General features: G+C 42.4%; 1 protein-coding gene across 3 annotated transcripts; it reads left to right on the top strand.

The window, feature by feature from the left end:
* Positions 1–229: 229 nt before the first annotated feature.
* Positions 230–25,894, top strand: ZNF217 (zinc finger protein 217). Of its 3 annotated transcripts, none has more exons than XM_045529588.1 (6): positions 230–423; positions 11,157–12,928; positions 16,547–16,663; positions 18,160–19,716; positions 21,602–21,734; positions 23,733–25,894. In XM_045529588.1, exons 2-5 carry the CDS (start codon positions 11,536–11,538, stop codon positions 21,709–21,711), a joined length of 3,177 nt encoding a protein of 1,058 aa, XP_045385544.1. In that variant the 5' UTR covers positions 230–423; positions 11,157–11,535; the 3' UTR covers positions 21,712–21,734; positions 23,733–25,894. The 3 variants fall into 3 exon arrangements, with proteins under 3 accessions (XP_045385544.1, XP_045385545.1, XP_045385546.1); XM_045529589.1 differs by lacking the exon at positions 230–423 and adding an exon at positions 695–778; XM_045529590.1 differs by lacking the exons at positions 230–423; positions 16,547–16,663 and adding an exon at positions 725–778.

Here is a 25,894-nt window from a genome sequence, read left to right as displayed (position 1 = left end):
CGGTGGCAAGGCGCGCGCGTGCGCGGAAACCGGTGGGCGAGAGCTGGGGGTGCGCGCGCCCGTCCGCTCGCTCGCGCCCCGGGGGCGGAGTCCGCGGCGGTGGGCGGGGCAGGGGCGCGCCCGCGCGGGTCACGTGGGCCCGGGGGCGGGCCCGCGGGCGGGGCCGGCGGCCGGTGGAGGCCGGGGGCGGGGCGACTCGGAGCGGCGGGGCCGAGGGAGGGCGCAACAGCTGCTCCCTGAGCACTTTCTGACCCACAGTCCCCCAGCGCCGGACGCGCCGCGCCACGGCGGCTCTAGGGACCCGCCACGGCGGCGCTAGGGACCCCCCGCGCCTGCACTGTCCCCGCGCGGACGAGTAGGGGGCGCCCGCGCCTTTGCCCCCGTGCGCACCCCCGCCCCGCTCACCTTAGCCCCGCGCCCGAGGTGAGCCCGGCCCCCAAATCTTCCGGGCTGGGGTGGGATGGGATGGGGCGGGGGGTGCTCCTTTTCGGGGGGGGGGGCGGTCTTCTAGGCGTGCGGCCCCGGGGCGTCCTGAGGGATGGCTTCGCCCCTCGCCCCGGGGCCCCGTCTGTTTCGGGGGGCCGGGTGCGGGCGCGGAGCCCGGGAGGTGTCCGCACAAAAGGCCGAGAGAAACTCCCCGCCGCCTCCCCTCCCTCTGCCTTCCCCGCCCCCTCCCCTCGCCCGCTCCCTCCTCATTCAAACCCCGGCTCGCCCGAGCGGTGTCAGTTCACCCCGGCCGCCGCCGAGCGAGGAAATGGCCGAGGAGCCGGAGCCGCAGGTAAAGGGGGCGCCCGCACCCGGCCCCCCCCAAGTCTCCCGGCCCTCGTTACCTCGTCTCCCCGGGGACCCCCGCGTCCCCCGTCCCCGCTCCTCCCGTGCCGCTCTTCTAGGGCGCCCCCTCCGCACCGGCTCCGGAGCGGTTCCGCCGGCGCGGAGGTGTGGGGCGAGCCCCCGGCGCGTACAGCGGTGTTCCGGCGCCACACTCACCGCTGGAAGTGTTCCGAATGGCCCGGGAGCGCGGGGGTCCCCGCTTTCTCGGTTAGCTGCCGGGGGCCGGTCGGAGGGAGCTGGGGGCTGCGCGGGCGGGTGGGCGGCTGCTCCGAAAAGTTGGGTCGCTTCGCGGGGCAGGTCTCCCGGTTCCCCGACTTGGCCTTGGGGGGCGGGCGGAGGGGAGGGGGCCGGCGCGGGGTCCCCTGCGGTGGCCTGGGAGGGGCCGGGGCAAGTTGGAAACAGCCAAAACAATGCGTCCGAATAGGCATCCCCCGCAAACAATGGCCGGGACCGTCCACACAGGCAGGGTGGAGGGCGCGTCTACAGGGGCCGCGGGAGGGGCCGGGCCTCGCCGCGGACCCCAAGGCGCGCGCCCCAGTGACCCTCCCGGGCTCCCAAAAATCCGCCCCTGGGAGCCCCGGGTCGCCTGCCCATCCTGGAGCAGGCGGTGCACTGGGCTGCGTTTCCTGGATGTGTCGTGATAAGGTGTTTTTTTTTTTTCTTACTCTCTTTAAAGATTTAAAAAAAAAGCCCCTCTTTTAATGCCCTGTAAACTCTCAAAAGAATATCTGTACAGCTCTCCATTCTAGTGGGACACTCAGAGCCAGCTGGAAGCAGAACTAGGAACTCTAGGGCAGGAGGGATTGAAATGTTAGCCCCAAAGTGTGTTTCTTCTTCTTCTTCTTTTTTTTAAAAGGGAAGTTTATGCCAGGAGGCGCCGAGTGGTGAAACTGCTCAGTTTCAGATGTAGAGCCCTCTTCACTCTTGATGTGCCCCCAAGTGCGAGCGGGACAGGATGGGGAGGGGAGGCGCTGCTGGGGGCCCGGAGGCTGGATTGGGGCTGCCTGGGCGGTCCCTGCTCTCGGGGATCTGGAAGGACGTCCAGGGACAGGGTTTGAACCCATATTTTGGGATTCAGGGTAGGGCCACCGAAGACGAGAAGACGCATTCTTGGGCGGGTGGGGTGGGGTGGGGTGGGAACAGCAGGGCGGGAGGGGGGGGCTAGTTTTCCGCAAGATTTAGTTACGGGAGCAAGAAAAAGCCACCAGTGGCCACTTCTGGGACCCCAGTATCCTGTCCACCCTGGAAGCAGCAGCAGTTTTTTCCCCCCTTGTTTTTGTTTGTTTTCCCAAGAAAAGGATAGTCATTTCAAGACTTAAGGCTTTAGTGTGTTGTTCCACTTTCAAATTCCTTGAGCCTCAATTTATCTTTCTGAATCAGCCTATAGGGCTTGAAGCTTGGAACATTCCTAAACATGTGTTAAGTAACTGGCGGTTGCAGTGGTCCATTGGCCAGTTTACGGTCGTGTATTATTGACCACCATGTGTACTACAGCGTAGCTGGTTTTCTAGATCGTTTGGAACCATTAAGCTGTATGTTTTAAGCAGCCTAGGTCTGATTTAGTTCAGGTTGATTCAATTATGTCTTCATCACTTTTGAGTTGGTTGAATGACTTGACATGAGATTAAGCTCAACAAAAGGAAAGGCGAGGTAGCAACAGCTGCCAGCCAGGCCTGGCGACTAGGTAGGGGTCTTAGGAGGCCTTTTACCTTCCCTTTTGTATGTGTCAAGAAGCACGTTTAAAATGTTCTTCTCTTACTGTACTTTTTCCTCCTAAAGTGGATGGACTGCCTTGATAACAAACAAGACTTAAAATGCTAAGTTTTATGATACTTTGCGAACGAGTAATAGATCTAGAGTTTCTAAAAAGTCTTTATGTGTCTACAGTAACAAGTGCAGAGTAATGGCCTCATTGCTTTTTGTCTGAAATATATAACAGTTGAGCTACTAGTTTGTGCTTGCTTAGTTAATGTGTGCTAAGAACTTTTAAGGTGTGTCCTTAATGGTAGATAACTTTTTTCCTTCTGAGAAGTCATGTTTATTTTAGATACTGTTTTGTTCAGTGTTCTGGAGACTGTTAACAGTGTTTTTAGGGTTTTTTGTTTTTTTAAAATCCTGATGTTTTAGAAGTTACCTCTCCCCCAATTGCTGCCATCTTTAATCAGTTATATAAGTGTTAAATTCAAGAGGCAGTGACTTATTTAAAAATTCAGTTGTCAGGAGCTACAGGGCAGAGTTATAATTTGAATTGTTAGAATAGGATTAATAACCTCGTTGTTTGGAATTTTAATTATTTGGTGTGATGAGGAAGGCTAGTTCTTTAGAATTATGTATTTATTTGCATACAGGAGGAGGAAGTGGAGAACAAGATTATGACTTTTATTGGTGAAGGACACATGCTTTTCTTTAATACCCTACTTCTTTAATCCTTTTGTCTTCATAACACTTCCTAACACTTTGCAGTTTGACCTTTGCTGTTTTTTAATAACTAGTGAGATCGAAGTTTAGCAATTGTGTTGAGTTCATATTCCCTTTCTCTTCTTACTCAAAAAAGGAACTAATACACCACTTAGAAAAAATATGTAGAAAAATTTTCCCCCCTTTACCTTGAAGAATCTATTTGGATAACAGCTCAATTTTTTTTCCCCAGGTAGTAGAGGAGGAATGGGAGTAGTGAAGGTTTTGACTTTGACTGCCTTTACTTTTAAGGTGGGGGTAGATTTGCATTTTCTTTGTAATCCTCCATTTTTGGCAGGGAAACTTCAGGAGGAATAGGAGCCCCTAATCCCCTTCCAGTGGGCTTATTTTAGAGGAAATCTGAAAATAAGACTTAATCATCAAGTCACTTATAAACTGATGAAATAATTAAGGAATATAATGGCCTGGCAGTGACTAAGGCTCTCTATCTCCTCATTGCAGATACATGCTTAATCACTTTTTTCTCTTTTAACCACATTATGAAATGGTATGTTTTTGCCACAGCAGGGTTGCCATTTCCCAACCCCGGAGCACTCTTAATTCTGAGAAGCTTGATTAGAGCCTCAGGGGTCCCAAAAGATGCCCTGTTTTCCCACTTTATAAAATTACATTCTTTTCTTTTCTCACAGTTGTCACAAACATGATATTGGTTGATAAGAACTTTGGAGTAGTTTTAAGGACTCTTGAGTGCCTAAAAGATACTACTTCAAAAAAAGATCTACTTTTATCTGATTCTTTTGTGAAAGTAAATGATTAAACTTTTTTTATGTTTTATATGAGGCTTTGTTTCCATTTACTTAAAAAAAAATTCAGTTAAGATTGTTCCATCTCATGTATGCCAGTATGGCCTGTATGTTACCGGGTATGATTTGTTTTAAATGGTTCATTCCTGGTTTCCTTTTTCAGTTTAATCCAGTAGCAGCATGTTTAATAAATGAATGGGAAAGGTGAAGCTAAAGTCTGAGCACTGGCTAAATGTTTTGAAGTTTTAGAATTATAAAAGTAGGAATGAAAACATGAGACAGTGGTATAAACTGATGAGTATTCCAATAGAATAAAATTAAGGTAATGAGATTTTAAATTACTATAATTGGAATATATACAATGACATAGTTTTCAAATGACGGGTGTTAAATAAAAACCTGGAAGGTGTTTACGGCACAGCTACTGAAATGGAATTAAAGGAATCCCAATCTTATTAAATATTCTAAACAGTGAAGGGTTTACTTACAGCATGTAAATGAAACTTGTGACAATGGAGGCGTCCTGATCCCCACACCTCATCTCCAGATTTTTTGGGGGAGGGGTGTTAACTAGTTTAAATGCATGTGGAAGAAAGAATGTATTACACAAAGACGGCAGGACACTTCTGAAATTCAGGGGGAGGGAAGCCTGGTTATTAAGTATAACTTAATGGCCTCAATTTGGGGGTAGTATAGAAACTTTTCTGAAATGCTGATTTTTTTTTTTTTTTTTGGAGTAAGGTGATCTGGATTATTTTTCTTCAGCCAGTAATATAGTTAGACAAATTTGCAATGGTATGTGGGGCAAAGGTTTCTGAATTTAGACCACGAGGGCAGATAGAAATCTGACTTTAAGGAAGTGGAAGAACAGGGACCATTCTTTCCTAAAATCTGTAGCTCATGACGAGCAAACTCAATTCTTGTCCACATCTGTCTTCCAAATAAATAGGGGGGAATCCCCCATTAGCCAGCTGCCGCTGCAAATTACCCTTTTATATTTAGCTTTGGGAATCTTTACATTTGAGCATTTGTTGACTGACTGTTCTAAACATCCCCATTACTTCCTGCCCAGGATATCAGCATAACTGAGTTACTGGAAATTTGGGGCCAGTTTGGTAATTTTATGATAAAGTTGAGAAATAAAATTACTAAACCTGAAAAGACAGCTGAGTAAGTTGTTTGAGAGAATTAGTTTAATATCTTAGCCTTTGTTCTTAAGCTTTACCAAAGTTGTTTTTGACCTCCACATGCCTCTACTAGAGTCAGATGCTGTTGTTTTTTTTAATGGGTTTGTGGAGTGTTTTTGTATTGGTGTTCCATTAGTTCCTAGTGTGTCTGGAAGCCTTTTGAATTTCAAATGTAGTTAAATGGACTGGAAATGTAGACTCCAGTTATGTTCTTCAGTCAGTATTAGGAGAGATACTTGTTTTTACTTTTCCTACCTGTATCAGAATCGGGATAGTTTAAATAATTCCGTTATACCAGAAGTACTGTTTTCATTTCTTTTCTAAATAAGTTTTTTCAGTTTAACATTAATAAATCTACTGAGCAGTGATTGTATTATTAATGGAAAGGAGACTTTTCCCTTTAGTTTTGAAAGCAAACAGGTGACTTGAAAGAGCCAGACATACAACTTTAGTATTTATTCAACAAATGATAGGGCGGGGGCTATTTAAATGTTGCTAAAGAAAGATCTTATGCCTTAAAAGGTATTGCCCAAGATTGTGTTTAACTGAAGTTAGTTAAATTAATTGAGTCTAATTCAAAAAGCTTATTGTTTGACCTTCTGGAAAAAGTGGTATAGTGTCATGGTCATAATTATTTGTGTGTGTACATACATATACATAGTTATTTGTGTATACTTATGTGTGTACAGATGCATACACAAATACACATGTTCAGTGTTTTCTTTGTAGAGAGTTAAAGTACAGATAAAGATAGAACAGTTTATTTTTTAATTTGCTGAAATCTCTTTTTTGGTATAGTTAGGCTTGTCAGATCTTTTCAGAATCTTTAAGGTTGTACTGGTTAAGTAGTATTAATGGTAGAAGCTGACAGATAGCAATGCTTAATTAAAATAAAAAAAATTCACTTCCCTTATAACTCTTTTTCAGGTCAAGATGGAGTTTTTTAAGAGCCAGTTTGCAGATAACAGTATCTGTTAATATTGAAACTATAACTAATATGTGATACTTTAAATTCTTATTAAGATCCTTTAACTGACCTTAACTGATTTGGGATGAATCAGGCAGTTTCTAATTATGACACTCAAATATGTTAATGTGATTTTATTTTTATAGTACTTTGGTCTCTAATCCTATTTAGAACTGATCATTTATAAAGAGTTTCAAGAAAGCGAGATCATTTCCTATAGGATCTTCGCAGATTTTTGCCTTTGAACAGTCCTTTGCCTATGAAGAATTTAGGTTATAACATTGATTAGAAACTTTGAATATTCTAATCGAGGTTTATTTTGCTTAACTTTTTAGCCTCTGTCCACAGCTATATTAGGAAAATTGGGTTGATTATTTAGCTCATGGGTGTGACCTTAGTGATTTCCCTGAAATAGTGTTGAAGGATTTAAAGGATTTAAGACACAAACTTGTAGCTTTTCATTGTTACTGTAGATTGCTATGTAGAGTTTTCTCCAATCTAGTCAATAGATATAGAAAAGATAGCATGTGTAAAATATAGAGGGAGGGCTTAGAGAAAAACTGTAAGCTTCCTAACCAGATCTTGGAGATAGTTTTATAATTTTAAGGATACAAATGCATTGGCCAGAGAGTAGCAGTTTCAGTTGAATGTTTTAATAAACATTTACTTGGACACTTTAGTAAGTTGGAAAAAAGTAGATCTGTAGGCAAGGTACTTGTATAAAAATATAATTTTTCTGTGTTTTTGACAGTTTTTGAGAGCTTTTGAATACCTTATTGCTCCATACTATGATATATAAAATATTCTATGTCAAGAATGTAAGATACCCTGCTCAGCTGAAACAGAGAGACATGTTGTCTCTAAAGCTTAACAGTTTCAGTACACCTGTATGTAAAGAAAACTATTTCCAAGTTACAGCAGTTGTCAGCAAGGTGGTTGTTGCCCCTAATTTGTTGTACTTAAGTGCAAATTATCGTGCTTTTCAATAAGCAATGTATAATGTGTAATATTTGCTAATTTCAAGATCTACAGGTAGTAGTAGAATTCACTGCTTCAGTCACAAATCAGTGTCTAGCTAGTGCGCTAAAGAACATCAGGCTTATATTTTAGGCATTTATAGCAATATGGTTATCTACTGGATTTCAAAGATTATGTTGTGCTAACTTCTTAAAAAAATATGTATTTAAATGATCACAATGTAAATTAAACACTAGTATCTCTCAATATAGGGTTATATTGAAAACTTTTTGACTTAGGCACTTGGGGTATAGTATATAGTATAGGGCTGATGGTTAAGTTCTGTTATTTACTTGAGTAAAGGTTTAAAAATGTTTTTAAACATTGAGAGACATTTTTGTGAAGTAACTTTCAGTAAGCTTAGTGTGTTCAGAATGCCTTTCTTGAAAACTAAAAGCATTAGAATATAGTGTTGGATTATAATATCCTCCCTTTCCCCCTTCAGTGCTTTGTCGGGAAAGACAGTTTCCTTTTTCAGCAGGGTGGTCACTGTTGGCCACTGAGGGCGGTACTGAAGGCCGAAGGGTCTCGGGAAGGCTCATGTATGTGCACATACACACTAAAGCTGGAGTGGCAATTCCTTATCAGACAGTGATTAGATCAGAATTTCTATTAAGTCTTTATTATTACAACCACTTTAAAGATTTTTGTTTAGCAAATTGGTTTTAAGTGATGTAAACCTGGTTTAAAGTATTACTCATTGTTTTAGAGTTTAAGGAAGTGTTTTGTCTACATACGTTTTAGTTCCTAAGTGGAGAGCTGGGGGCATTTGCCATCAAAGATTTCCCCAGCACACCCAGCATTTTTGTTTTGGTGGGTCATAAGGAGAGTGGGTATAAATCCAGGGGATGGCAGTTTTTGCTTGTGCTGGTCAACTTTATGGTATGATTAAATATGATTCTTTTTTTACATTTTATTACACTCCTGAAGTTGCAGAATGGTAATTAGATGGCAGCCATAGATAGTCATGTAGACATTCTGATGAACATTGGAGTTAATTTTAATATCTGATCATTTATGGTTAGGGACTGTGGCCAAACATGTGCATACTGATTCTGCGCCTGTACCAATTATGTGATATTTATTCACCAGGTGTTTGTTGAAGGCCTAACCCTGTGCCAGGCACTGGGGACAGCAGTGAACTAGGCAACAAGGTCTCTGTCCTTAAGATCTAAAAGAGATGGCAGAGAAAGACAGTTGCAAGCAAACAAATAAACTTGGGTAGTTTCAGATGTTGACGGAAGTTGTCAGAGGAAGTCATCACTGAGCTGGGCTGGGCATGGCGTGTGCCGGGCAGTAGTCAGGGAAGAAGGTCCCTCTGGGTGAGCAGTAAGGATTACCCTGAAACCAGGCAGTCTGCTACTCAGGACAGTTGGACACAATTAATGACTATTAGGAGCTGTCCCAGAAGCTTCGCTGAAGGAAGAAGTGCCTCTGTTTTGCTGGAAGGTTTCTTCCCCATCTGGCCACACAAGATGACCTGTTGGCCAAGGGTACCCTTCCCTCACTGCCAGGCCTCCCAGGTTGCTCACCCTCCCAGGCAAAACGCAAGCTCTTCTTTCCCCTGAGATCATTTCCCACTGTGCCTCCCTTGCCATCCTTCACTCCAGGGAAATCTCGGAAGGTCTTGTGTTACAGGATGATGGTGACTTCCTTAACCCAGATATTGGAAAATTTCAGAGATAAAAATTGGAACCGAACCATATTCCTGAGTATTTCCAGTAACCAAGTTAGGCTGTAAGTTATGCTATTACCCTGGGGAGGAGAGGTAGGGGGAATAATAGGGCTATACCCACATCATATTTCTAATCAAGAGATTGTGTGTAAGCTTGATGTCTTTTTTTTTTTTTTTAAAGAAAGGATGTCTGTAGAAAAGTAGTCTTCTCAAAAATGTAAAATTTCACGGATTAGTCAAATTTCTAACAACAACAAAAAATAATAATGTTGATGCCTGACATGGGGACTGACTTTGATTTTGCCAAATGAGGACATTAAAAAAAAAAAAAACTCACTATTTGCTGTAAACCACTGTCATTTTTTAGAAAAGCATATTTTAGCACCTAAAAGGAAGGACCTCAAATAAATGACAATCTTTATTCAAATTGAAATGAGTCTATGGCCTTATGTAGGACTCATTGAATGGTTTCTCCTTTTCTCGTTTAACTTAACTGTTGGACATGTGAAAATCATGTCAGTTTTATAACTGCTTTTCTAGAATATGTGCTGTTCATATTAAAATATTGCTTGGGACATTGGCATTCAGTAAATACCTGTTGAATGAGTAAATGACTATATAGAAATCTAATTTAGCAGTCCCTTATCCAAGTATCATTTAATATTCTGATTAGCAGAGTCATTGAATATTGTTTTGAATGTGTAAATCTATCCCCATAACCATAGAATTTTGACATTCTAAGGGCCATCCTATCATTTAATCAATGGTATTAAATAGATTTAGAAAGATGAGAGTTAAGTGGTAGTGACATCTTTACGGTTATGACTTAGCCAGACTAGAACACAGGTCTCTGGAGTGTTCTGTCCTGATGCCCCACGGTGACTGGCTGGTGTGCTGAGCCTCCATTGTGATTGCCACAAAGAAAAGACTGAGAAATTAAGATAAAAAACGTCAGTAAGTTCTTTCTTTACCCTAATCTTTGATCTGCAGTCTTATTTAGAAAAGCTTAATGCTAGGGATCTAATTTATTCAAAACCAAAGATAACAAGAAGCACAAGAATTTCTTTTTTGGAATGGGAAGGAGGGAAGAGCTGTTTCCTCGGCTTCTCTGAGCGCAGGGGCCTTGCTCTTTAAGGAAGTGGGTGGAGGGAAGGAAAGTAAATGTTTGTTGTTGTGTTTTCACGTTGCCTGCAGTGGGAGTAGTTTGCCTGTTTTTGTTTTCTTTGGTAGAACTAACTGATTTAAGATTCAAAGTAGTTGGGACTATTTAAAAACAATTCTTACTGCTTGCCATAAATGTAGAGGGTATTGGCTTTAGAGATTAATTCTTCTCTAGGAGTGAAAATTGGCTTCTAAGTTAGAGCCCGCAAGCTAAATAATCCGTCTTTCACCTGGCCAGGGCCTCAGGTGAGAGGTCAATTAAGAAATGAGGGGATCCATTTTCTGATGAAAGACTGAGCTATGCTGGTTCTGTTGTATTGAGGGTTTTAACTTAAATGTGTACGTTCAGAGAGTGGTTTTGTGTATGTATTTCCTTATTTGTTGTTTGGACTAGGAAGTCCTACCCAACGCTTACTGGAGGCAGAAAGTTGTTGAAAGCAAACTGGGATTTGGACAGTGGGTTGAGGTTTGGAATATCCAGAGGGCTACAGTGTATCGAGGTTCCCTTGGCCAACATGAGTACCCATCCCTCCTGAATGGGGATGTTAGGAAGGTTCCTGTTTTTGTGCGTTTATGTTGCTGAGCTCTGTATGTGTTATCTTCCCGTGTGCTTTTGGGCATTTGTGTTTGTTGTATGTAGATTTGTTTGTACATAAAACAGTTTCAAGCACTGGCTTTACAATTTTACTTGAGAAAGTGGTTTCGTTTTGTCGTCTTGCTTTTCACAGTTCTTATAGTCTTCAGGCTGGGGAGGCTGTTTAGCAGATACACATGTACATTTTCGTGGCATTTAAAATATAGTCAACCGAATTTAAGAATTTCTGCCCTCAAACTTGACATTTTAGATTTAAATCAGTAAAGCGTCATGTCTTAAGTTTAATTGGATGAAATTCTGATTTAATAAGTATACTGACTGGATAAAATGCCAATGATTTAATTAACAAGCATGTTTAACAGGATGCACTGTATGTTACTTAAAAGGGAAGCAACTGAATTGGTTGCCTTCTCTCCCTTGTGGAAAAGACCCTATGAATCACCCGCACCAGCCTTCTCTTTTCTCTGGGTGTAGCTAACTGTTCCTATTTTTTTTCCTCTAGGGTTTGGAAATCCCTTGTCTTCAGGTTGCTGGGATTGACTTCTTGCTCAATTGAATCGCTCACTCAATGGAGACAAAGAGAACTAATGCTTTGTGCTGATTCATATTTGAATCAAAGCATTGGGGAGTCTGTATGCCTTGTTTGTGGAAAGAACCAGTGACACTATCACTGAGCTTCCTAAAACTTCTGAAGATAAGAAGTTAGAGGACTGTATACTTTGTTTTGAACTTTTATAATAAATATTTGCTCTAGTTTTGAAGCCCAGGGCTGCTGGAGGTGTGAGTGACAAGTCTTACAAGTGGCCTTATTCCAACTCCGGAAATTCCCCAAGGAAACTTTGAGATTCTTGTTTTTTATAAAACCTAGAGTGACAGGAACCATGCCAACCCAATCCCTCTTAGTGTACATGGATGGGCCAGAAGTGATTGGCAGTTCTCTTGGCACCCAGATGGAGATAGATGATGCCATCTCAATAAAAGGGACCACTGCTGTTCCTTTCAGAGCTACGCAAGAAAAAAATGTCATCCAAATAGAGGGATATATGCCTTTGGACTGCATGTTCTGCAGTCAGACCTTCGCACATTCAGAAGACCTTAACAAACATGTCTTAATGCAACATCGGCCTACCCTTTGTGAACCAGCAGTGCTGCGGGTGGAAGCCGAGTATCTGAGTCCTCTTGATAAAAGTCAGGTGCGAACAGAACCTCCAAAGGACAAGAATGGCAAAGAAAATGAAGACTTTAGCTGTGAGGTATGTGGGCAGACATTTAGAGTCGCTTTTGATGTTGAGATCCACATGAAGAAACACAAGGACTCTTTCACTTACGGGTGTAACATGTGTGGAAGAAGATTCAAGGAGCCGTGGTTTCTAAAAAATCATATGCGGACGCATAATGGCAAGTCGGGGGCCAGGAACAAACTGCAGCAAGGCTTGGAGAGTCCAGTAACCATCAACGAGGTTGTGCAGGAACACGCAGCCGAGAGCATCTCATCTCCTTACAAAATCTGCATGGTTTGTGGCTTCCTATTTCCAAATAAAGAAAGTCTAATTGAGCACAGCAAGATGCACACCAAAAAAACGGCTTCCGGCCCCAGCAGTACACAAACGGGCTCTCAACAAGAGGGAATGCCTCCTCCGAGGGAAGAGTTCCTGCAGTGTTTAAACCTAAGACCAAAATCTCACCCTGAAACGGTGAAGAAGCTCGTGAAATGGATACCTCAGCTTGACCCGTTCACCACCTACCAGGCCTGGCAGCTGGCCACCAAGGGCAAGGTCGCCATCGGCCAGGAAGAAGTGAAGGAGTCAGGGCAAGAAGGAAGCACCGACAATGACGATTCGAGTTCAGAAAAAGAACTTGGAGAAATTTGGAGCGCCACTAAAAGCCATTCGGAAGGTTCTGGAAAGTCCAAAACAAATAAAAGCAGTTGTACAGGCTTCTCACAAGACAAAGAGAAGTCCAGACACTCCAACGGTGAAGTGCCTTCTGTGGACGTGGACCCAAAGCTACCCAGTAACAAGGAGAAGCCGACGCACTGCTCTGAGTGCGGCAAAGCTTTCAGAACCTACCACCAGCTGGTCTTGCACTCAAGGGTGCACAAGAAGGACAGACGGGCGGGTGCCGAGTCGCCCACCATGTCTGTCGACGGAAGGCAGCCTGGGACGTGCTCTCCAGACCTAACCGCCGCTCTGGACGAAAACGGAGCCGTGGAGCGAGGGGAAGGTGGTTCTGAAGATGGCTCTGAGGATGGGCTTCCTGAAGGGCTCCATCTGGGTAAGCTGCTCCGGCGCGTGCTGTTCCCCTGTGTTCGCAGCGCAGGCAGCGCTGGGGGTGGGGGGGAGAGCGGGGTTTGGAGAACCACTCTGTGCACTCTGTGCAAGACACTTAGCCTCTCAGGGCCTTAATTTTCTCATTTCTGTAATAACAGGGTTGCGTTAAGAGGCCCATCAAGTTTTCTCCTTGTTCTGAAAATTCTGTGATTTTTGTATTTTGCTCACAACACACATTTTTTTGTGCATCAGCCTAAAGCACTGTTTCCCAACTGGGACGATTTTGCCCCCAGTTGACATCTGGCAATGTCTGGAGATGTTTTTGGTTGTCACAGCTGTGCAGTGGTGTGTGTTGTGCATGCAGCCGGCATCCAGTGGGCAGAGGCCAGGGACACTGCTAAGCGTTCTACAAGGCACAGGACAGCACCCTCATTAAAGGATGATCTGGCCCGGAATGCCCATAGTATCAAGCTTGAGAGATCTCACTTAAAGTTTTTCTAGCATTCCTGATCTTATCTCTAAAAACAAGCTATGTAGTTAGCTTCCTTGTCTTATTAAGGCCCATTTCTCATACATGTGTTCCAAGTGAGTTTTCCAGTTGTCACAAAAGGTGCTGGGAATGATTGTCACCTAGAACAAGAATATTATTAGACAAACTGTTTCGTGCAGGCTAATAGCCCATCCTTAATGTTTGGGAAGCTAGTGCCCATCAGTGAGTACCTCAGTAACTCGAACAATTTGTACCTAAAAGACAGGGAATGCGAACACATCAAAGATATTTTTAAGAAATCTCATTTGCTCAGTACAAATTTCAGTATACTAATGGCATTTATGGAAACAAAACTGTCACTGAAGGTATGCTCACATTATTTCCTAAGCCGCAACGGAATTGTTGCAGGGCAAAGTATTCCACTTGTGTTTGGAGTCTTGCCATCTTCACTTCAACCAGAGCTGCTCATTGTCTGTTTAATATTTTGTTTGAATAAAGGCTTTTGCTGCTTAAAACCATTCAAAAAAACCCCTAATGGGTAGGACATTAATCAACAAGTGAATGATAGGCACATGAATTGGTCTCAGAAACATTATTGTTTATGAAAGTGGTCTTTGGTTAAAACTAACGCCGCCTTCTCGTTCTTTCAGTGTAACTTTACTGTGTGTTTGAAGTTTTCTATGAACTCTGAGAGCCATGTGAATTTTTTATTGTTTTTTGAGACAGGATCTTACTCTGTTGCTCAGCCTGCAGTGTAGTGGTGTGATCATAGCTCATTGTAGCCTCGAACTCTTGGGCTCAAGGAATCCTCCTGCCTTAGCCTCCCAAGCAGCTGAGACTGCAGGGAGTGTACCACCATGCCCGCTAATTTTTCAATTTTTTTGTAGTAATGGGGTCTTGATATGTTGCCCAGGCTGGTCTTGAACTCCTGGGCTTAAGTGATCCTCGTGCCTCGACCTCCCAGAGTGCTGGGATTGCAGGTGTGAGCCACTGTACCCAGCCAGCCACATTAGCAGTTTGACCAGACAGTATTTTGGACTCTTCACTTGCTTTTAAGCCAGTGCCCAGTTCTTTTTCAGATCATGTGATCTATGTGAGAGCAGTAGTTTATTGTCAAATATTTGGAATGTTTTGAGTTTCCTGAGACACAGGAAACCTAGCACTTAGCATACTACAAATCTTTAGTTTTCTGAAATCTAGAAAACACATTATGATGTCTCAATGACATAATAAAAAAGGCTTTAATCACAGTTGGCAAAGTGGTTTCTCCTATTAACCAGTACTGTACTAGTACAATGCCCTGAAAGTAATGAAATAGCCAGTCACTAGTAGGTGGTGTGGAAAACTTGGGCTGGTTCATCAAGGTGGATAGAATACCCAGTCATGGATGGGAGCGCCACAGGCTTGGCATTTGGTTCTGGTTCTACCACTGCATTGTTTTGTGACCGATTATATGTTGCTTACACCCTTCTTTGCCCCGATTTCCCTGTTTGCAAAATTGGCCCACGATCCTTGTCTTCCACCTCCCAAGGATAATTTCAATAGCCTATTTGTAAAAAGTTCATACTCCTTTAAAGAACACTGTAAAGTTAGAGGTGATGCTGAGAGAGCAGGAGCCAGGGACATGTGCAAATGTCATGTCCTTTATTCTAAAGTAAAGGCACTTCATAGCTTTCTGGGTATGATGCAACATACCGTAAATCCTGACACACGGTTGGAAGTAGGAAATTGCAACAAGGTGCAAACCCAGCTATAAACCCAGCTAGTTGGGTGTGATTGTAAGAAAGCAAGCTGGTCATTCTGTATTTAGGGAATTGATTTTCCTAAACGTGTATTACTATGAGGTTTCTAGATTTATCTTACTGTACTATCATCTTGGCTTTTTTAAAAAATTTATTTTTAAGATCATAAAAGTAAATTTGTTTTTAAAAGTTTTTGTCACCTTTTTAGGTTAAGGGTTGTCTCTGTTTTAAAGGTGAATATATACTTTACCTAGAGGGGAGTTCAGGGATAACAGAGATTGTACAGTCCTGTCTTTGTTACACTTGAAAGCTCACCAAGGTCTACTTATAAGCTGCTTTTTAAAATTAGTAAGCTGCAGGCAATCTAGAGTGCAGAAATACAAAAGGAGGACAGAAGAGGCCTTTTTGATTGGACTTAACAGTTTTGCAAGGCAGAATGGCCAGTTTGATCATGCTAAACTTCAAGAGACGGCCAGACCTTTGTTGTAGTCATTTCTATTATAATGTACGTGATATCATCTACAACAGAGGGTGTTTATTTAGGCTTACTCATTTAGGTGAGGGTTATTTTAATTGCTGCACATCTGACTGTCTTTTGGAGGGTCGTGTGTGAGTCTAATGCATCAGGCTTTCACCAGAGTCGGCAGTGGACTTTGCTGCTCGCAAGACACTGTCCTGATTATCCCGAGAAGGTTGAGGCTGAAGGCCGAACACGTTACCATCTGGGGACAGATTTTGAGTTGTCAGATATATTTTGCCTGTATGAGTGCTTGTGAGCAATACAATCTGCTTTCTAAAACTTAGCTATATTTTGCCAAACTTTCCCATATTTGTCCAATGGTACACTTTTCTTTTCTGTTGAAGATTAAGTTGTGCTTGCTACCCTCTAGTGGTAACTTGTTTAATCTTAAAATAAAAAGCTTAATTTTCGAAACCCTGGTGGTTGGGGGAATTGACGGTTTACAGTGGCTTATTTTTCTAAATTACTTCTTGTGAAGAAGGTGGCTTTTCCAGCCGCACTGTGCCTCCACCTTCAGTTGCCACGTCCTGCTCGCTCAGAAACACGGAGAGAACAGGAAGCTGCCCGTGCAGTTTGGTCTATTAAATGATCTTTCTTTTGATTAAGGCAAACAAAGGAGCTGAATCTTTAAGAGTGCATTTTGCTATACCCAGAAAATAAAAAAATAAAAAGTACTGACATTTTATAAAACTTTAAACAGTTTCAAAACAACATTTGGTGTATTTTTAGCCTTTTTGGGTCTACCCCAATCCCGATATAAAAAAATCATTTCATGCTTTCCAAATACGCTTATATCAAGAATATTTAATTCAGCATGTCTTATACATGTACTTCAGCTGTCTTATAAAATATTTTTGTTTCTGCTTTAAGATAAAAGTGATGATGGAGGAAAAATAAAGCATCTCACATCCTCAAGAGAGTGTAGTTACTGTGGAAAGTTTTTCCGTTCAAATTATTACCTCAATATTCATCTCAGAACCCATACAGGTAAAGAACTTCTTTTTTTTTTTTTTTAAAGCATGTATTAGTTACAAGAATTATAATATAGTTCTCTACTTTTTCTTTGTTCAAATATTCTGCTAGATGCTTAGAATAGTGAAGAATAAATGTGTACTGTGTTTATTGCAGCTGTTATTTTTATTCTTTTAGTACAATTGTCACTTGAGCTGTTCCTGTTTTGAAGTTAATTTATTTTATTTTTATTTTTTTTGAGACAGAGTCTCACTTTGTTGCCTGGGATAGAGTGTCGTGGCGTCAGTCTAGCTCATAGCAACCTCAAACTCCTGGGCTCAAGCCATCCTTCTGCCTCAGCCTACTGAGTAGCTGGGACTACAGGCATGCGCCACCATGCCTGACTAATTGTTTCTGTATATTTTTAGTTGTCCAGCTAATTTCTTTCTATTTTTAGTAAAGACAGGGTCTCGCTCTTGCTCAGTGTGGTCTCGAACTCCTGAGCTCAAACAATCCACCTGCCTTGGCCTCCCAGAGTGCTAGGATTACAGGCGTGAGCTACCGTGCCTGGCCTGAAGTTAATGTCTTGTTTAGTTTGTGACTATTTTTACTTGACGTTCACATCTTATTAAAACTGCTCGTATTTTTTAATGTCATATCTTTTCTTTTCTTTTTTTTTTTTTTTGAGACAGTCTTGCTCTGTTCCCCGGGCTAGAGTGTGTGGTGTCAGCCTAGCTCACAGCAACCTCAAACCCCTGGGCTCAAGCAATCCTCCTGCCTCAGCCTCCCGAGTAGCTGGGACTACAGGCATGTGCCACCATGCCCGGCTAATTTTTTTCTCTCTATATTTTTGGTTGTCCAAATCATTTCTTTCTATTTTTAGTAGAGACGGGGTCTTGCTCTTACTCAGGCTGGTCTCAAACTCCTGACCTCGAGTGATCCTCCCACCTTGGCTTCCCAGAGTGCTAGGATTACAGGCATGAGCCACCGTACCCGGCCAATGCCATATCTTTTTTATATTTTTGCGATTTAGAATGAAATGAGAATATGTTTAGTAGGCTTTCTTGAGATAGTTAAAGATGTAGCACAATGGCATGGGAGGCTGCATAGATTTGAATTTCATCTCTTGCCCCCCCCATTAAAAAAATAAGGAAAACAAATTTCATCTCTTTCATGTACTAGCTGCAACATTGGGAAGTTATTTAACCTTTTTGTGCTTTTAGTTTTATTTAGCCATAGAAGTAGAATAATAATAGTCACTTTATGGGACTGTTATGAAGATTAAGTTAGAATTGTTGCTATTATTTTGTTTTTTCTATTGAAGATATGTATTTGTACTTTCAAATATTCAGTATAATAAGGGTGATGAGGTGAAGAACTCAAGAGAAATCCTGGACATGAAGATTAGTAGATTGAGAAGGGAAAAGGAAGGGAAGCCCGTATTCTCTAAGTAATGGATTCTTCTTGTTTCCACAAATCTATTTTGGTGCTTTTCGTAAACTTCTGTAACATAGTGCCATTTCTTGTTTCAGGTGAAAAACCATACAAATGTGAATTTTGTGACTATGCTGCAGCCCAGAAGACATCTCTGAGGTATCACTTGGAGAGACATCACAAGGATAAACAGATGGATGTTGCTGCTGAAGTCAAGAACGACGGTAAACATCAGGAGACTGAAGATGCACTATTAACCGCCGACAGTGCGCAAACCAAAAATTTGAAAAGATTTTTTGATGGTGCCAAAGATGTTAAAGGCAGTCCACCTGCAAAGCAGCTTAAGGAGGTGCCTGCTGTCTTTCAGAATGTTCTGGGCAGCGCTGTCCTCTCACCAGCACACAAAGACACTCAGGATTTCAATAAAAATGCAGCCGATGACAGTGCAGACAAAGTAAACAAAAGTCCTGCCCCTGCTTACCTGGACGTGTTAAAAAAGAGATCAGCAGTTGAACCTCAGGCAAATAACCTCATCTGTAAAACAGAAGGGGGTGTTGCTCCTCCTCCAGATGGAAGCACCACCCAGAACGTCGATGTCAGCCCCAAAGAGAAGAAGGTGGAGGTGGCAGCAGACTGCAAATACAAGCCGAGCCCGGACTCTCATGACACACCTTTAAATTTATCCCTCGGGGCTCTTCACAACTGCCCAGCAATTTCTTTGAGTAAAAATTTAATCCCAAGTAGCACCTGTCCATTTTGTACCTTCAAGACATTTTATCCAGAAGTTTTAATTATGCACCAGAGACTGGAGCATAAATACAATCCGGACATTCATAAAAACTGTAGAAACAAGTCTTTGCTTAGAAGTAGGCGTACGGGGTGCCCGCCAGCGTTACTGGGGAAAGATGTGCCTCCCTTGTCTGTTTTCTCTAAGCCCAAGCCCAGGGCTGCTTTCCCAGCGCAGTGCAAGTCCCTGCCCTCCGAGAAGCTGAAGCAGAGCCCCCCGGGGCCGGGCAAAGCCCCTCTGACTTCAGGGATAGACCCCAGCACTTTAGCCCCAAGCAACCTGAAGTCGCACAGGCCGCCACCGAGCGTCGGGGGCCCGGGGGCCGCGGCCCCCAGGCAGCAGCAGGCTGAGACGTTTTCTAAAACCAGTGTTGCACCCGCAGCGGACAAAACAAAAAGACCCGAGACAAAATTGAAACCTCTCCAGGTAGCCCCTTCTCAGCCCCCCCTCGGCGGCAGTAACGTCAATGGTTCCGTCGACTACCCCCCTAAGAACGACAGCCCGTGGGCCCCGCAAGGCAGAGACTATCTCTGCGGTCGGAACGCGGGCGGCCCCGCCGCAGACTTCGGGGAGCCTCTCCCCAAAAGGCTGAAGTCCGGCGGAGCCGCGCTGGACGCCGACCAGCCGGGGCCCAATTACAGAAGGGGCTACGACCTCCCCAAGTACCACGTTGTCAGAAGCATCACGTCGCTGTTACCCCAGGAGTATATGTGCTCGTCGCCGGCGTTGCCCCCCAAGCCGCGGTTCCTGGGCTCCAGGGAGGCCGATGCCCCGACCGTGCTGACTGTCCCGAAGGCCTGCGGCGGCCCCGGGCCGCGCTACGCCTGTGTGCCCGCCGCCAGCCCGGCCGCGGGCGCCGCGCTGCAAGGTACCGCGCCGCAGGCTGCGTGTTTAGGTTGCCCGTGAGCCCGGATTGCCCGGTGTCCAATCTGTTCCTTCTCAGTGAAGGTGACACCGCCCCCGAGGGGGCGGAGAGTTCTTGGAGGGCGGTAGAGAGAGAGAACCGGTCTCAGATGTGGCAGTGGGTTGTGGTCCTGCAGAGCTTAACTCTACAGGATTGAATCTTTCCCGAGTATTTAATTTCTCTTGCTAATTTAATTTTTCTCTGTTGTTGGAGTGATCCTGAAAAAAATGGTCGGGAACCACTGGGCTCATCCGATCTTTTCCTTTGGGATTCCAGGTGCCATTTAAGGCCCCGCTCACCTCACTCTCATCATTGCCTTTTTCCCTCTCTTGCACATTTGTATGAGGCTCAGCCCTCGGTTCCAACCTGCTGCTTCACGTGTTTTGCCAGCCCCGCTGGACCGTGAACTTGTTAAGAGCAGAAGCCATGTCTTGCTTGTGTAGCTTTGGATCACACGCAACCCCGCCACGTGCCTCCCCCACGAAGGAGTGGGAGAGGGGTGCACAGTAAATGCCATACGGGGACCCTCGACCACTTGGGAGCAGAAAGTCTAAGAAGTGCTGGTTAAACAGTCCTTTTGAAGGGTTTTGACGCTAGGACACTCAGGATTGTGCTGCCTGGTTGGCCCTTGTTAGAGACAGGCAGCCCTCTGTGTCCGCAGCTTCTGCGTTTGTGGATCCAACCAACTACAGGTCAAAAATGTTGAGGAAAAAAAATTAGATGGTTGTGTCTGTACTGAACATGCACAGACATTTTTCCTTGTCATTATTCCCTAAACAATACAGTATAACAAATATGTACACAGCATTTATATTGTATTAGGTATTATAAGTAATCTAGATGTGATTTCAAGTATACAGGAGCACGTGCATAGCTTATATGCACATTGCATTTCAGGCACCTGAGCATCCTGGGTTTTGGTGTCCACAGGGGTCCTGGAACCACTGCCCCATGGATACTGAGGGACAGCTGTATTAAGTGACTTTCAGGAATGACATAATTTTCCGATATACGTAAATCGTTAACCTTGTAGATGACTTCGGTGTTCTCCCATAGAAAGGTTTTCCTGGTTGGTAGCATTTTGTAGAGGTGCCTGGCACATACCTGTGCCCATAAAAAGGTAGATCAGAGTGTCCAGGGCATGTCCCTCTTGGCAAGGCAAACTTGATCAAACCGCAACACCTTCTTTTTATCTGATACAAGCTCTGCTGGTTCGTGCTGCCCCAAAGAGACAAAATCATTTTAAACCTTTCAGTTTATGTTAGTTTCAAATTAAGGATTCACTGTGGTGACAACGCTCTGTCGAGGATAGCTTGATGCTGATTGGTCTGGTAGGCATGGCAAATTAAAAAACAATTGCTGTCACACACTCCAGTGTATTTTATAAAAAATTGTGATGAAATAGTAATTTTTGCTGCCTTTTGATTAAAAGTATCCATTTCCCCCCCGCGGTGCTTAAAATGGACAAGAATCAAGACTTTGTCTTTACTTAGGGAGAAAAGGCTCTGTGTTGGAAGTCAAGTCCTCCCTCCCTTAAATGTTTTCTTTTAAACCTCTTTTTCCACATAGTTTTGTTCATGATGCCGATAGGTTTAAAATACTTTATGCTGCCTCTTTTTTTGGGCTTTTGATTCTTTCTGATGATAGCCTTGGAACCTTGATAATTTTAGCTTTAGAGACCTCAACAAAATTCTGTGCTAACATATGTTCTCATAAAAACAATTCAGCCATAACTGTGCAAACATGGATTTATCAGCATTAGGGAATTTTGAAAATGTAACAACCCGTATACTTCTTACCTAATTGCTTGACTTTAAATGCCCCTTTACTCTTTTTTTTATTCAATCAGGAAAAAGGCCTGTGTCGTATCAACACTTATCTAGCAGCATGATGCAGAAGAGAAACTATGAGAATTTTATTGGGAGTGCACATTATCGACCAAATGACAAAAAAACTTGATTTCTTATTTTTAGGGAAAAAAGGTGAGCATATGTTTTAATTAAATGTAATGTATTGATTTTGCTTAATTGAAAATAAACCATCTAACTTGTCTACTATAAATTACTTTTTAATTTTAATTTTGATTTTTTTTTTAAGCTATTTTAAAATCTAGAGTGCTCAGGGCCATTGGATATCAGTGATAATAATAGTAAAAACATTCATAGTGACTGGAATTTACTAGGTGCTAGGCACTGAGTGAAGTGTTTTGTAATCAAGATGTCATTTAATCCTTGTTACAGCAGGGGACATTAGGTCTGGGATCAGCAAATTAGCTTCCAACCTTTGTGAATAAAGTTTTACTGGAACATAGCCATGCCCCTTTGTTACCTGTCACCTGTGGCTGCTTTTCTGCTACCACAGCAAAGTTGGGGAGCTGTGACAAACTGGCCTGCAAAACTGAAAGTGTTTATTGTCTGGCCATGTACAGAAAAAGTTTTTGACCTGGGGTTAGGAGGTACTGTGCACATTTTGTAGATGAGGAGGCTGAGGCTGGGATTATACAACTTACTCCAAGCCCTCCCTCAGTCCACATGTGGCAGGAGCCTGGTTTTTGTCGTAGGTCTGCCCAGATTTAAAGCCTGTGCCCAACCTTCTAATTTAAGACCTTGTTCAAAGTTTTTGCAAATCCTTGCCCTTTGAGGGAGGGGAACTGGGACAGGAGCAAGTAGAAAGTTTATTTAGACTTTTATGGTTCACACAGCAAATGTATCTAACTGTAGAGTAACCCCATAGGGCTCAAGCAGTGTCATCAGAATTGCACGTGTTAGTTTAGTTTATTCAGAGTTTGGGCAGAGGATGTGATGTCTGTGTAAGGTCTCATTTCACAGTAAAGTTGAATGAAAAGATTGGGGCTCCTGGACAGATTTAGTTTTTCTCAGATAACCCTTGTCCCATAAAACTGTCACCATGTACTCCTTGAGCAATGTCTTTACTGAGTGCTTGCTAGATGTTAGGATACAGAGATGAGGTGCAGGGCAGGATTTCTCTAAGTTTTCACTGGGACCACACATGGGCACAACAGCGATGTTCTCCTGGGGCAACATCAGCTTTATGCTGAATCCTCCTCTCCCACTCAGGATAATAAATGCAGAATGGGAAGGAGTGAAGTATATTCTGTCCTCAGTCGAAAGAATGATGTTAAATCCACTCTACATTAGAACACAAAAGCCAATAATTTGTATATTATAAGGAACTGATTGTTAGTAACATTACCTGCAATATACGTTACAACTGCTCAATGAGAGCCAATGGTAACTGGCCTCTGTGTAAGCTCTGGGCTTCTTGGCTTGCATTTCCTTCTACCTGCAACATCCTCCCTGCACCCTCTTTGCATAACAACCTCCTTCTGGTACTCAGGACTATCTCGTGTGTCATTTCTGTAAAATCTTTGCTGGGAGTCAGAGGCTTCCTTTGTGTTCCTTCTGCATGTGGTTCATCCCCCGTTTCCAATCATCCTACCTGTGTGTTCATCTTCTGCCACTAGCTAAGCTTGAGGGGACACCTGCGTTCAACAGCTGGCCTGTTGTCTGACATGTTATTGATAACTAGATAGATGTTGGCTGAGCAAATTATGTTATAAATTATTTCATGTACTCTTTCTCATGAAGGAAGGTTATTATAAATCATGTTTGTTTTGTTAAATATTCCTGGTCTATTCCATACACTTTTGTTTCTGAATGTATAAACTTTGTTTCTTGTAGGTGGCTATTGCCTTTTTAGACTTCATGTAACTTTTACTAAATTCTGATTCTTGGTTACATCATCTCAGTTAAATCACTGCAGGTGTATCTCCTTAGTACTGCAGAGTTATTTATTTAGTCTCCTGATAGCGTCATAGCAAAATTTGAACTCAAATGGAATCCATTGCATTTCTAGGTCCCTTCAGTTCTATTTATTATACCTTTTTTTTTTTTTTAAAAAGAATTTTCTAAACTGTATTTAGTTTTTATCTTAATCATTTTTTAATTTTTTTTCCATAGGTCTTGATGGATATAAATGCATACCCTCCATGAAATTATAGTTCATCCTTTGAGAAAGTGAATGGTGAAAGCTACTGAAATAAGCTGTGATTGTACTGTACATATAACATATAAGGAACACTACAGTTTTGTAAAGTTGTTCTGTTAACTTTTGTACCAAATAGCAATAAAACTAGTTGTTGGGCTGTATACAAGTGGGGACTAGAAATCTCTATTTTGTCCCTGAATAATATTTTTTTTAGAATTGACCAAATAAGAAGTGGAATTTTTGCATACTTGAGCGCTGCTGAAAAGAAATCATTTGGGTAGGGTAGGGTGGGGTGGGGTGGGGGAAAAGTATATAATGCTTGCACCTCAGGTAAAAATCTGTAAATATTTAAGTTGTAAATTGTAAACCTGCTTGTTCAAATACTATGTGTATTCCTTTTCTCATGTAGCTCATCACTTTGAGCAGTTTCTACTATTTGTGCTCTTTCATTTAAAATGTATGTTTTTAAAAGAATTCTCAATGATTTGTATTATGTTGAATCCTCTGAAATCTATTGTTGTCTTAATGAAATTGTTAACGGAAGTATTGACCCTCTATGACTATGTGCTGTGTGTGCTGAGGTCAGCCATTCTGAATTGGCACCCTGTTGTTGCAAATTCAGCATATCAGCTGAGGGAGACCTTCCTGGCCACTCCCGATGTCCTGGAACCAGCACCCTCCTTTCCTGAGGGATGGGGCGGTTTGGGGGGTAAAGTGAGTGTCTGCAGAAGAAGCATTTCCTCAGAGCAGCCAGATATCAAGTAAACATCCCAAACTGTGGAGTCAGTTAAATTTGTTATCTATCAAATTAATCATTTTTGTTGGAAAATTCAGTTTTTTTGAGTGTTTGCCTAAATTAGTACATTAAAATGTAAGTGTTAAATTATATGTGTGAATTCCAAGTATTGGGAAGCAATTTTAAAGGAAATGAAAGGTTTTTTTGAAAATTTTAGGTTTGTATTTGGTAGTCTTGGCGTGTCTGGCATTCGGGTTGACTGTGGACATATTAAAGTTAATTACAGACCCATTGATTCTGACTAAGAAACTGCTGGCTGAGCCTCCTGGGAAGAGTGAAGCTGTTTCTAGACCTCATTTGTCTTCCCATTTTTGGTTGTTTTGAAGGAGCAACGTTTTTTTCTCGGTGCACATGCAGTTTGGGTTTTAGGAGAGCCACAAGCTGGCTTACTAGATATTTTAAACTTTTGTTCCTTTAATGTGCTGTCCCTGGCTGAGTTGATTCAGCAGTACGTGGATTTAGCAACCACAAAATATTTTTATTAAGAAACTGTTTCAAAATAATTTGCACTGTTAATTTTTCTGGCCCTACTCTTCTCCACAGAGCAAGGATAAAGTCCTAAAGGAGTCCTGATTTTTTTTTTCCATTATGCAACATGAGGTGTCCTTGGTAGAAGTCTTAACTCCTGCGCTAAAGGGAGACTTAACTGAGATCGGTCTGCTGGCGTCGCAATGAAGTGCTTTGTATCAGGAACGTGTACACTATTGATCTTGTTTCCTGTTCACAAGCTGAGCCATATGTACATAATCTAGATTTTGTTTTCATAGTTTTGCACTTTTATAGCCTATTTTTGAAGATTAACACATTTGCGAGATAATTGGTCGTGACTTTGCCTGATCCAATGAGTGTTACAGAAAGCTTGCTGTGACTATAAACGTAAATCTTAAAAAGGGGGTATGTGATAATAGAGGGCTGAAATTTAAGCCTGTATTTAAAAAAATCACCAAATCTATTTGAAAACAAGTCAGTTTGTGTTATGCCAAAATTTTTTGGGCTTTCAGATTTCTCCTTTTCAACCACATTTCTGAATGGGTAAAAACACCAAGTTTTTTCACAGCCCTTTGTACTTCAAAATATGTTTTTTTGTCCATCAGTATTAACTATTGGTATACTACTGGTTTTGTATGTTTTTTTTCCTTTGAGACAACAGTACATATAATAGAGGTACAATTCGTTGGATTTTTGTTTATGTATTTATTTCATTCCAGTTTGATTTATTTTAATTGTTGATACTTAAGTTGTCAAATAGTAGACATTACTTGTTTTATTTATGATATATTTCCAGCTTAAACTTATGTTATTATATGTGGATGTAAATATAGATTTGGTGTTTTGCAA

The sequence above is a fragment of the Lemur catta genome, chromosome 17 (genome assembly GCF_020740605.2).
Source record: "Lemur catta isolate mLemCat1 chromosome 17, mLemCat1.pri, whole genome shotgun sequence".
Lineage (NCBI taxonomy): Eukaryota > Metazoa > Chordata > Mammalia > Primates > Lemuridae > Lemur > Lemur catta.
The sequence above is the reverse complement of the archived record's forward strand: the minus strand, read 5'-3'. Positions and strand labels throughout refer to the sequence as shown.